Raw genomic sequence first — 12,223 nt, 5'->3', positions numbered from 1 at the left:
TTTTGGCTGACTAGTGCGTTTATTCATGAAATAAACAAAGAAAACAGCCAACCCGAGCCCCGAGCGAACGTTAATAGCCTTAACACGTAGGTATGTCTCTTATTTTATAAATCATTAGTTTATTTGTCGGGAAGTATTTCATAACCACCGCTTTATTTCTTAGCATCGCGATAAAACATTCTATAGGCTCCTAATCAACCAATAGGTATGAAAATTAATACCAAGAAGCAAATTACTTTTATAGGAGAGTTATAAATTTAACTACAAACACCCATCCATGGTCCGCCTAACTAAAGTTAAAGTTATATTTTATAATTTTCTATGATTAACGGGACTTTATCAATGTAATAAAAATGAAAATGTAACATATTATTAGAAATATATGGAATTAATTAGACTTAGCTCACTAACACTTACTTAAAAGTTTGTCACACAAAGGCACAACTCCAAATTGGACCACAGTCGCGGGGGCCGGATTCGACAAATATCGGCATGTCTCTGATTCAGCCCTTCTAGCGGGAAGATAGATGAAAGTATGGAAGGGGCACAAAATGTAGAACTCTTTAATCTGATCATTGTTTTCGATTTCTGTGAAAGCCATCTTGTAGAACTGACGAAAATATGCCTCTCTAGTACAAAAAGTAAAAAACCAAAAATTTTGAGTTGTGCCCCTATATTATTAAGGGTGCGATATGACAAATGAAAATTATTCAGAATTGGGTAAAGTTATTGAAGAAACTCGAGAACTTTTTAAAAAGAAAAAGTTTGAGAGCTGGAGAAAGTTTTGCTTATCAATTTCCCCTGAAACGCCATCTTCGATAGTATGGCAAAACATTCGTCGATTTAAATCTGCAATGACAGATTCTTCCCACCCATTTATCCCGTTAGAAATTGCTTGTCCATTTGTTGATAAACTGGCTCCTCCATGGGTCCCTGAAAAACTAATTATAACTCCATCGCCAGTCGCTGTGTCTGTTATTGAACAGCCATTTACACTGTTTGAACTCAAGGGAATCATCCAAAATGTAACTGATTCGTCTCCAGGTGTAGATGGTATTCCGTACTCCTTCTTTCATAATTTAAATGATCATGTTCTCTCCTATTATTTACAAATTATCAATTCTATTGCGTTGACAGGTAATAGTGTCCCTCTGTCATGGAAGTCCCAAAAAGTGTTGCCAGTTCTTAAACCAAATAAGTCCCCATCTGACCCATCTTCATACCGTCCAATAGTTCTGTCCTCAGTATTATTGAAATTAGCTGAACATCTGGTAAAGAATCGGCTTGAATGGTTTTTTGAGAGTAATGATTTACTGGCTGTTAACCAGTTTGGATTCAGAAAGGGAAAAAGTACTATGGACAATATTAGTTTATTTATCACTGATATTAGGCTTGCATTCTCTGATAACCAGTCAGTTGTTGCAACTTTTTTAGATATAAATTCCGCTTATGATAACGTGATAATCCCAATATTGCTTAAAAAACTCTACGCCTTAAAAGTTCCCACAATGCTTAGTAACTTTATCATTAACATCTTATATGAAAGGTGTCTAGAACTTTCACAGGATGGCTCCACGTTTAGTCGCACTTGTTGGAAAGGACTTCCACAAGGCTCTGTTCTTAGCCCTTTGTTATATAACGCTTACACTCACGATTTGGCATCATCAATTTCCAATAATAATACAAAAGTTTTACAATATGCTGATGACTTGCTGTTTTATAATATTGATAAGAAAATAGAAGTTGCTGCGTCAGCACTTACTTCTTCACTATCTAATTTAAAATCCTGGCTTGATAATAATGGATTAAACTTATCTGCTAATAAAAGTGCCACAGTAATTTTTTCAAGATTGAGAAATCCACCTCCTGTCCAAATTTCTTATGATAATGATTTGATTCCTGTAAAACCTCATCACAAATTTCTGGGAGTAATTCTAGACTCAAAACTGACTGGAAATCAACACTGCGAGTATATTGCAGAAAAGTGTGAAAAAAGAATAAATATTCTCAGATGTTTATCTGGAGTTTGGTGGGGAGCTCACCCTTTTTCAATGAAGCTTATATACAATGCTCTCATCAGAAGTGTTCTGGACTACGGCATGTTTCTTCTCGAGCCAGGCAATAAATCTGCTTTTAAAAAATTAGATCTGATACAGTCAAAAGCTCTCAGAATTGTAACAGGAGCCATGAAAAGTAGTCCAGTAAATGCGCTTCAAGTTGAATGTTGTGATCCTCCTCTCAAATTTAGACGGCAGTTTCTGTGTGATAAATTCCTCTTTCGTACATTCAATTTCTCAAATCATCAACTTTTCCCAAAACTTCACTGCTTATCAGAAAAAGTTCCCATTTCAGACTATTGGAAACATAAAACTATTCCTTGTCTTTTGCACAGCTACAATAAATTAATGTCTCTGTCCTCTCCCATATTCCGTTCAAAACACTTACCATTGTTTCATTGCAGTATTGAATCTCTCTTAGTCCCTATAAATATTTGTTTTCTCCCAATTGATAAGCAAGATCTAAACATTGTATCCAAATTTAATGAAATTTTAGACACAGATTATAATGGTTTTCATCACATATATACAGACGCATCTAAACATTCTATCACAGAAATTACTGGAGTCGGGGTTTTCCACTCGCAGTATAAAATTGTCCAAAAAGTCAAATTACCTCCAGAATCCTCCGTCTTTACGGGGGAATGCTTTGGCCTTTTCAGAGCAATAGAATATGCAAAATTATATAGACTTAAAAATGTTGTCATTTTTACGGATTCCATGAGCGCACTTCAAGCTTTAAATCAATTTCCTTTTAAATCCAGAAACCAGTACCCTGTAATATATGACATTAGAAAGTTATTTTATGAATGTATTTCACTTGGCCTGAATGTTTGTTTCGCCTGGATTCCTAGTCACTGTGGGATAAGAGGTAACGAAATTGCAGATCGTCTTGCCAATGAGGCGGTCTCCTGTGGAGATTTGTTTCCCTATCAGAGTTATTGTCATGATCTCCTAGCATTGCCCAAACTTTCTTTAAACTCTTCCTGGCAATCGGATTGGGAAATTAGTTGCAAATCAAAAGGCTTTCTTTTTTCACTTCTTCAGCCACAAATACCTACAAAGCCTTGGTTTTTCAAGTTGAAATTTGATAAGAGAGTTTCTTCATCTATCATACGCATGAGGTTGGGTCACACGTGTACACCCTCTCACCTCGCAAGACTCCATATCATTAATGATGATTCTTGTGAGTGTGGCACCGATTCAGGCACTATCAACCATATTTTCTTCTCCTGTCCTAGTTTTGACCGCTCTGCTTTCCTTCGGGAACTCTCTTCCTTACACATTCCTTTCCCGTCTTCTATAATGTCTCTCCTTTTCCATAAAGATCCTGTTGTATATAATTGTATAGCCAAGTTTATAACTGTAAATAATATAAAGCTTTGATTTTTGTATAAACGTATGTATATTATATAAATATCTCCTGTATATTCCTCATTTTCCTGATCATTAATTCCTTTCCAAATTCCGAAAGTAGGCATTTTTCCTTTTAATTCCCGTTTCCCCGTTTTTAACTCGACACTGGCAAGAGGCATAGCATAGCCATAATAAAAGGACTTTTTGGCGGGCTTTTGAACGCACTAGGCGCGATTTTCGAAGCCAATTTTGTATTTTTCTCTTTTTGTGTTATAAATAGTTATCTATCTATTGGAAGTCGTTAAGTCAACTTAAAACTCGACTATGCCGGACGGGGACGGTAAGGACCCGCCCAGGGGCAAGGAAAAAAGGAAGGCACCAAACAGAGATCACACCTATACGAGTGCAGATGAAGATTTCTACAAACCGTACGTAAAACCAGGGTATAGAAGGCTATTCGCGGAGAACACGGTGAGTGGCGAGTTTTCTGTATTTGTGGAAAGCACGAAAGATAATGAGAAGATCGGGAACAACAATCCCATCCTGACTACCAACCTTTTCAAAAATGAAATCAAGGGCATTACCAATCTTAAAAGAATTAACGCCAATAAAATATGTGTCACATTTTCCCAGTCTAGTAATGCCAATAACTTCCTGAAAAACGATCCCTTCCTAACCAAACACCAACTCAAGGCATACATCCCAGCCACAGCAGTAGAAACAGTCGGCGTGCTTCGCTTTGTACCCACTAGTATCAGCAATGAGGAACTTTTTAAGAAACTCTCGTCATCATACGAGATCATAGGTGTACGTAGGTTCACCAAAAAAGACAACGGCGAAATAAAGCCCTTCCAATCTGTGTCTATCACATTTTTATCAACTGTGTTACCCGAACATGTGTATCTAGACCTTTTTAGGTTCAGAGTATTCCCATACAACGCTCCATTGTTGCAATGCTTCAAGTGTTTCAAATTCAACCATGGTGCTAAAATTTGTAAATCTGTGCAAAAATGCTCAATATGTTCTGAAGAACATCATTTTTCTGAATGTACTTCAAATAAAATAGCCAAATGCATAAACTGTCAAGGAGCTCATCTTGCGATTTCACGGGACTGTCCTGTCAAAAAACAAAAAATGGAAGATAAAAAAAATAAATTAACTTACGCTAATATGGTCTCCAGCAGTGCTGCGGCTACTAAGAGTAGCCCAGTTATCAAAAACTACATAAGCGAGTTTCCTCTACTGGCTGCTCCTAAAACTAACTTAAAATCTATTGCATCAAGGAAGCCACAAGCTAGCTCGGTTTCAACAGCGACCTCTTCCACTTCAACTAACTCGATGGAAGTTAAAGAAAAAGAACCACTTACCAATGAACAATTAATAGATGAAATATTAAACAATGATTTTATTCGCAAGGGCCTTGTAGGCGCCCTTGTCGCTATTGGCAACGAAACGAGGGCAGTCAATAGTTCTATTATACAGGAAATTCTTATAAAAAGTTTCAAAGGGCTTTAAATGGATAAAAGTTTCATAAGAATCTCTCAATTTAACGTCGAAGGTGTTATTAACAAAAAGCCATTACTTATAAAATTTTTGATTGATAATGATATTGATATATGTTTGTTAAACGAAACATGGTTAAAAGAAAACAGTTCTTTTCGTATTCATAATTACAATCTAGTTAGTAAAATAGGTAAAGAAAAAGAAGGCCGGGGTGGAGTCGCCATCCTAGTCAAAGACACTTTGAAATATTCAGTAATAGAGCTTCCCTTTTATGATTTTCTACAACCTGTAGCTATTAATCTGCGAACTGGCATAGGTAATTTAAGTATTCTATGTATATATTGTCCACCACCTAAAGAAAATAGATCAAGATTCAATGGTAGCAAACTGAAACAGATTATTAACTTACTACCTAAGCCACTTCTGCTATCAGGTGATATTAATGCTCACCACATCGCATTCGGCTGTGCTACTAGTAACGGTCGAGGTAATGAAGTTTACAATATATTTGACGAGAGCGACCTCTGTATCCTCAACTCAGGGGCGCCAACCACTGTTGGTAGATCTGTTCATAATCCTTCGGCTATTGATGTAACATGTGTCAGCCCTTCAGTAGCTCCATTATGTGATTGGAAAGTTTATGATGATCCAATGGGAAGTTATCACTATCCCACTATAACAGATATTCAGACTTCTGTTGATAAATATCAGATAGGTGAACCAGTACACAAATTTATTTACAATAAAGCTGATTGGTTTAAATTTCATACTGAAACAGAAAACATGGTAGGTAATATTAATTTAGATAATACAGATCCATTAAGAATTTATGACGATTTCTATAATCATTTGATTAATATTAGAGACAAATGTGTACCTAAAGTAGTCAAAACCTCTCCCAATTTAATGAAAAAGCCTGTACCTTGGTGGGATGATGAGTGTAATAGTGCAGTTAAAAAAAGTAAAGATGCTTTAAATTTTTATAGACGTAATCCAAGCATTGACAACTACATTGCGTATAAAAAATTAGATGCTGCTAAAAAACTAACTCTTAAGGAAAAAAAGAAAACAGGTTGGAAATCTTTATGTGAATCTTTTAATAGATATACTCCTGTTAGTACAGTATGGAACTATATGAAGAGGTTTAAGCGTGTTTCAATTCCTAAACTGCCGAAGAATGATGAATGGATTCCCTCTTTTTTTGAGAAATATTCCCCTGTATCTCTTCCTGAAAAAGAAGTAAATAATTCATTATTGCAAGCATATTTCTGTCAAATTGGTAACGAAAAAGCAGCTTTTTTATCTCAACATTTTTCTTGGGAAGAGTTTATGACTGCCTTGAAGTCTCGTAGGAACACTACACCTGGTTTAGACAATATTCCTTATGAACTTATTCGTCGCCTACATAGTAATGCCAAAAAACTTTTACTGTACATTTTTAATTTACTATGGCAAACACAGGTCATCCCAGACTCATGGAAGACTCAGTGTGTCATCCCTATACTTAAACCAGATAAGCCTCCTGATGACTGTAACTCTTATCGACCAATTTCTCTGTCCTCATGTATAGGTAAAGTATTTGAGTGCATGTTAAAGACAAGATTAGATTATTATGTCGAATCAAATAATATCTTACCAAATGAACAATTCGGATTTAGGAAAGGCCGAAGTGCAGCAGAAAGTTTTACAGCATTGGTCTCAGACCTTAGGAATTCTCTTGACAGTCACTCTGCTACAGCTTGTGTCTTCCTTGATGTACAGGGCGCGTTCGATAACGTGGTCCCCTCAATTTTAATAGCCATCTTATGTGATATTGGAGTACCCGGGGTAGTCTGTAAATGGATTTTCAATTTTTTGTATAAAAGAATAATGTATATAAAATTTAATAATATTTTTCATGGACCCGGATATGTATATAAAGGCACAATGCAGGGCGCTACGATCTCGCCATTATTGTACAATTTATACACTAGTCAAATTAATAAGTATTTAACACAAAGGGATATAAAATTTTTACAATTTGCTGATGATTTATTAATTTATACTGTAAATAAAAATGTAAATACTGCTGTGCATAGTTTAAACCTAGCTTTAGTTGAAATTCATAATTTTTATTCTGGTAAATTAAAACTTGATATTAGTCCCAATAAGAGCGGCGTTATGTTATTCTCGAAAAAATATAATGAATGTAATTCTAATATTTATTATAATAATAATCCTCTTCCATGGATTCAGGAAAAAAAGTTTTTAGGAGTGTGTCTAGATAAAAAACTCACATTTGAAAGTCATATAAAGCTTCTCATTCGCAACTCTTCTAAGGCTTTAAACTTATTACGCTCACTAGCCGGTGTAACTTGGGGTTCTGATCCTAAGATTTTATCAATGTTATACAAGAGTTTAGTGCGTAGTCATTTTGACTATAGTACTTTAGCATATATGAATTGTGGCCCAACCCTATTAAAGAAATTAGATGTTATTCAGAATAAAGCACTTAGAATAATAACAGGAGCTATGTGTTCAACACCTATCAATGCTATGCAATGTGAAACATGCATTCCTCCTTTAGTACTGAGACGTATTCAACTAGCAGCAAATTTTTGTCTCAAACTAATAACTTCAACTAACAAACCAGTACTAGATAGAATCATGCCACCCTTATCTTCCCAAATATGCTCTACTCCTCCTCCTCCAATTACAGGTAATGAGTTAATATCTGGACGCACTCCGGGCTTACTAAGAATTGCATTGTATATTGATTCTCTCACTGTAAATATGTATAAAGATAAGCCATGGCCCATGTACAAAGTTAATTATGAAGATCTTGTTGTAAATAATTTCACCATTTTAAGGGAAAAGATCTCCAATCAAATTGATCTTAATAAATTTCTAAATAAGTCTTATTATAAAGTGTACACAGATGGTTCAAAGAAAGAGAACAGTGTAACCTCTGCATTTTATGATCCACAACTTAAACTTACTCAAAGTCATAAAATTGAAAGCCACTGTAGTATCTTTACTGCAGAAAGTTATGCTATCCTCTTAGCACTTAAACATATCTGTACATGTAATCCACCATCTGACAATATTATTATTCTAACTGACTCTAAAAGCGTATTACTAGCTCTGGAAAATAACTCTTGTAAATATAATTTGAATTATATAATTTATGATATTAAGAAATTAATTAACAACATATATAGACTTACTGGTAAGACACTGCTCTTCCTTTGGGTACCATCGCACCGTGGCATCAGGGGGAATGAAATTGTTGATCTGGCTGCAAGGAATGGCTTTGATGTTGACCATTCTACGTTGTTGAAGATACCTCACACTGACTATCAAGCCGCAATCAGTCAAGACCTGAAAAAGATATGGCATGAGTACTGGACTATTACTAGTATGGAAAAGGGAAAATGGTATGCTAAGATCCAAGGAAGCCCGCCCGCCAAACCTTGGTACCATCGGAGGAATGAGAATATAGATAACAGGAAGTTCATAACCATAATAAATAGGCTGAGATTTGGCCATTGCCACGCTCCCACTCACCTGAAGAGGCTTAACTTGATTCCGAGCGCTGAATGTACATATTGCAATGAAGAGCTTGCCGATATGGAACACATAATCCTGAAATGTAGAAGTTTTGGAATCCAGAGACTGGTCATGATCGATGACCTTCAATCTATTTGTGAACGTGTACCACAGTCGTTGGACGAACTCCTCAAGGATCCGAAACTTTTCAAACCCTTATATACTTTCGTGGTTTCAACTCTGGGAACTATTTGAGAAATTGAGAAGAGTAAGAACTAAGAAAATATCAGTGAATCACAGTGAATCAGTGAAGTGAAGTGTCAAACACAGTTCATGTGTCAAATTCAAACAAAAGTTCAACGGACTTCAAAGACTGGCTTAAAAGGGCATGCACCCAGAGCCGTGAAAAACTATATTAAAAAAAAAAAAAAAAAAAGCCATAATAAAAAAAAAAAAAAAAAAAAACAAGATACGTAAATAATAAAATTTTGTTTGCGTTGATTTACAGTACTTAGATAGGATAATATTTGTATTGTAACAGATTTAAATAATAAATTACTTTAAAAAATGACTACAGCCGCAAGACCCACTTTCGACCCAGCCCGAGGTGGTCAGGGTCGTGGTGAAAAAGATCTAAGTGCTATTTCTCGCCAATATTCCAGCAGAGATCTTCCTGGTCATACTAAATTAAAATACAGGTATGCAAATCTATATCACATGTATACATACGGTTAGACTGAACAGGAATGAATAAATAATCTTACCCCCATACTGATTAATCTTGTAGAATATTAAACTTGAAAGATAGATCAAGAGTCTGTGATGCATTAGATTTATTTAGGTGGTAAAAATTCCTTTTACAAATCAGATATATATCATAGATAAACTACTAACAATTTTGCTGCAACATTTATGCCCCACTAACTTATTGCTTGGTTTCTGCTGTACCAATATTTAATGTTAAGTCTGACATTTCAGAGAGCAAGGGCAGGGAACGACTGACGAATTAAGATCTCGTGATTTCCGCAAGGAATTGGATGAGAGGGAAAAAGAAGTTAAAGGTCCTAGTGCAAGAAGACAGAACGAGCCACCAGTAAAAAGAGCTAAAATTGACCAAGTACCTGCAGCAAGTTTAGATGCTGATGATCCACTTGAAGGTGATTCATCTGATTCCGATGATTCTGATGATGACACAGCTGCCTTGTTAGCGGAACTTAACAAAATCAAGAAAGAACGAGCTTTGGAACAGGCTAAAAAGGTAATAATTGTCATTTGCTTACTTAAATGATTCTTACTTACTATTTTAATTTTTATGCAATATGTTGTACTTTTGTTGTAATGATAATAATACCTTTTACACTATCTATATATATAAAAGAAAGTCGTGTTAGTTACTCCACTTATAACTCAAGAACGGCTGAACCGATTTAGCTGAAAATTGTCAGGGAGGTAGTTTAGAGCCAGGAGAAGGACATAGGATACTTTTTATCCCGTTCGAAATTAAAAAAAAAAGTCTGCTTATTTATTGCCATCAAGGCGGAACAAAGTTCGCCGGGTCAGCTAGTTTTGTATAAAGACTAAAATGTGTATTCATTCATTACTTACAGGAAGCTGAGCGCAAACAGGAGGAAGAAAGGATACGCATGGAAAATATATTGTCTGGAAATCCCTTGCTAAATTACTCTGCTGCTGGACAAAAAAATGATTTAAAGGTAAAAATGGTTTTATTTTCGTTTTGAATTTTAGTGAATTAGTGCAGTAGCGGCGTAAGGGGGGGGCGGTGGGGGCGGTCCGCCCCGGGTGCCAAGCATCAGGGGGTGACTAAAGTCGCGCAGATTAGTACTCACTGGCGCATCTGCATGGCAAGTCTACGGTCTATGTCATGATACGGGGGGGGGGGGGGGGGGGGTCTTTCAATCTTCGAATCGGGTAGGTAACCCCAAAATCCTAGGGGGTGCCTTAAGACTTATGACGGGGGGGAGGGGGGTGTGATCGCCCCGGGTGCCAACTCATGCTACGCCGCCACTGAATTAGTGAATACCTATAGGTAACCATAAATATTACAAAGAATGTATAATAACCAATAAAAATTACTAATACCTACACTTTTAATTGCAGGTAAAAAGGAGATGGGATGATGATGTTGTGTTCAAGAACTGTGCTCGGTCAGAACCAGAAAAGAAGCCAAACAGTTTTATCAATGATTCACTAAGATCAGAATTTCACAAAAAGTTCATGGAAAAATATGTTAAGTAGATGAGAACTAAGCTGATAATTATAATTCCATTTTCATTTAAATAAATAATTTCTATAAACAAATATTAATTTTATTTTATAAAGGTATTTCCATGTTATGAAATGCAACATAATTGCTAAATTATGAAATTTTTTACTCATTAACAGACTATTAGACCTTACCACATAATTAGTAATAGTAGGTACCAGCCTTACTCAATCTCAAGTATAAATTCAGACCTCTTATTGGTTCACATCACCAATCAATCACCATGCTATAATCCAGTGTTTTTCAACCTTTTTCATGACACGACCCCCCTAATATGAAAAAATATTTGGCGACCCCCCGACCGTTCGCTTTTTTTTTCATGCATTTTATAATGTTACAAAGATGTTTAGAGTGCTAATTAGATTTCGGATAAATCTGTCTTTATAATGTTTTTTTTACTGAAGTAGTTTTTACGACCTCTCGCGACCCCCCTATAGAGGCTTCGCGACCCCCCAGGGGGTCGCGACCCACAGGTTGAAAAACACTGCTATAATCTATCCTTGTGTTTGAAACGAGTATTGAGCGTCGTTTTGTAATATTGTATTATGATTCCGTTAATTAATTGAGTTGATTACAGGATATTTATTTTCGCAATAATTATTGAAAAACATTGACAAAATCCGTACTTTGGGTTTGTGGCGCGTGCTGAACTAAATAGGAAAACAAAATATATTTATACCTGAATGTAATTTTTTGATACACATGATATATTTTTAAATCGTTGGTAGGTACTTATCTATTTTAAACAATGTTCTTTTAATTTTGAGTCCTCTAACTATATATCCTATTTTGACGTCTAGTTTAAATAAAGTAAAAAAGAAATCCTCAAAACGAATTCCATCTATCGATCAATTCGCTCCATACGTTATCTGGAAGAGATTGCTAATCGCCAAGATGCTATTTAAAATACGCGTTCGTAATACATACACCCGTCTTTAAGTATTTGAACATAGAATATACCTATGTACTTGTATATGTTACGGTCAAAGTGATAAATGTGAAAATTATGAATAATCGCCGGTTATTATGAATAATTACCGCATGATTTGGTAAATGTGATTAATGTGAGGTCATTTATGTGTGTATAAAACTAAATAGGCGGCTTAGGGGTGGCCCAAGGGCCACCCCCGCCGCACCTTAACCTATTTTTCACTTTAAATCAAAACATTATGTTATAGGCATAATGGAAAAGTAATATTATACAAGAAACACTCCAAACTCATTATGCCAAATTATATTAATATATGTTATCAAAACGTTCAAAAGTTTGGCTGTACACGAGTACGTATACAAGATGTTGTTCTCTTTTATGAAATTTGTTAGTACTAAGCTTGAATTATTAAATAATCACTGTTAAATGTGATTCATTTATCACTTTTACCGCGACTGTCGGTAATTATTCATAATAACCGGTTATTATTAATAATTTTCAATTTATCACATTAACCGTAACATATACATTAATCTTGCGCTCTATACATTACTCGTACCTACC

The 12,223-nt window shown here is 35.5% G+C and overlaps 1 protein-coding gene and 1 long non-coding RNA gene across 2 annotated transcripts; one reads left to right on the top strand and one right to left on the bottom strand.

Annotated features, from left to right (window-relative positions):
• Positions 1-6,162: 6,162 nt before the first annotated feature.
• On the bottom strand, positions 6,163-8,889 carry LOC135087904 (uncharacterized). Its single transcript, XR_010260930.1, has 3 exons — positions 8,463-8,889; positions 8,123-8,276; positions 6,163-6,748 (listed from the first exon to the last, which is right to left on the bottom strand). It is a non-coding gene; the product is annotated as an uncharacterized LOC135087904 (long non-coding RNA).
• A 25-nt stretch (positions 8,890-8,914) lies between these two features.
• On the top strand, positions 8,915-10,763 carry LOC135087903 (protein CWC15 homolog). Its single transcript, XM_063982755.1, has 4 exons — positions 8,915-9,142; positions 9,423-9,702; positions 10,052-10,156; positions 10,563-10,763. The coding sequence occupies exons 1-4, from the start codon at positions 9,012-9,014 to the stop codon at positions 10,698-10,700; spliced, it is 654 nt and encodes a 217-aa protein (XP_063838825.1). The 5' UTR covers positions 8,915-9,011; the 3' UTR covers positions 10,701-10,763.
• Positions 10,764-12,223: the final 1,460 nt, after the last annotated feature.

This window comes from Ostrinia nubilalis, chromosome 3 (assembly GCF_963855985.1).
Source record: "Ostrinia nubilalis chromosome 3, ilOstNubi1.1, whole genome shotgun sequence".
NCBI classification, from domain to species: Eukaryota; Metazoa; Arthropoda; class Insecta; order Lepidoptera; family Crambidae; genus Ostrinia; species Ostrinia nubilalis.
The sequence above is the reverse complement of the archived record's forward strand: the minus strand, read 5'-3'. Positions and strand labels throughout refer to the sequence as shown.

Excerpts from the sequence above, each read along its gene's own strand:
- LOC135087903 (XM_063982755.1), top strand. The coding sequence starts at position 9,012 with ATGACTACAGCCGCAAGACCCACTTTCGACCCAGCCCGAGGTGGTCAG. Across the intron at positions 9,703-10,051 it reads CTTTGGAACAGGCTAAAAAG|GAAGCTGAGCGCAAACAGGA; the intron begins GTAATAATTGTC and ends CATTACTTACAG. Across the intron at positions 10,157-10,562 it reads GACAAAAAAATGATTTAAAG|GTAAAAAGGAGATGGGATGA; the intron begins GTAAAAATGGTT and ends TTTTAATTGCAG.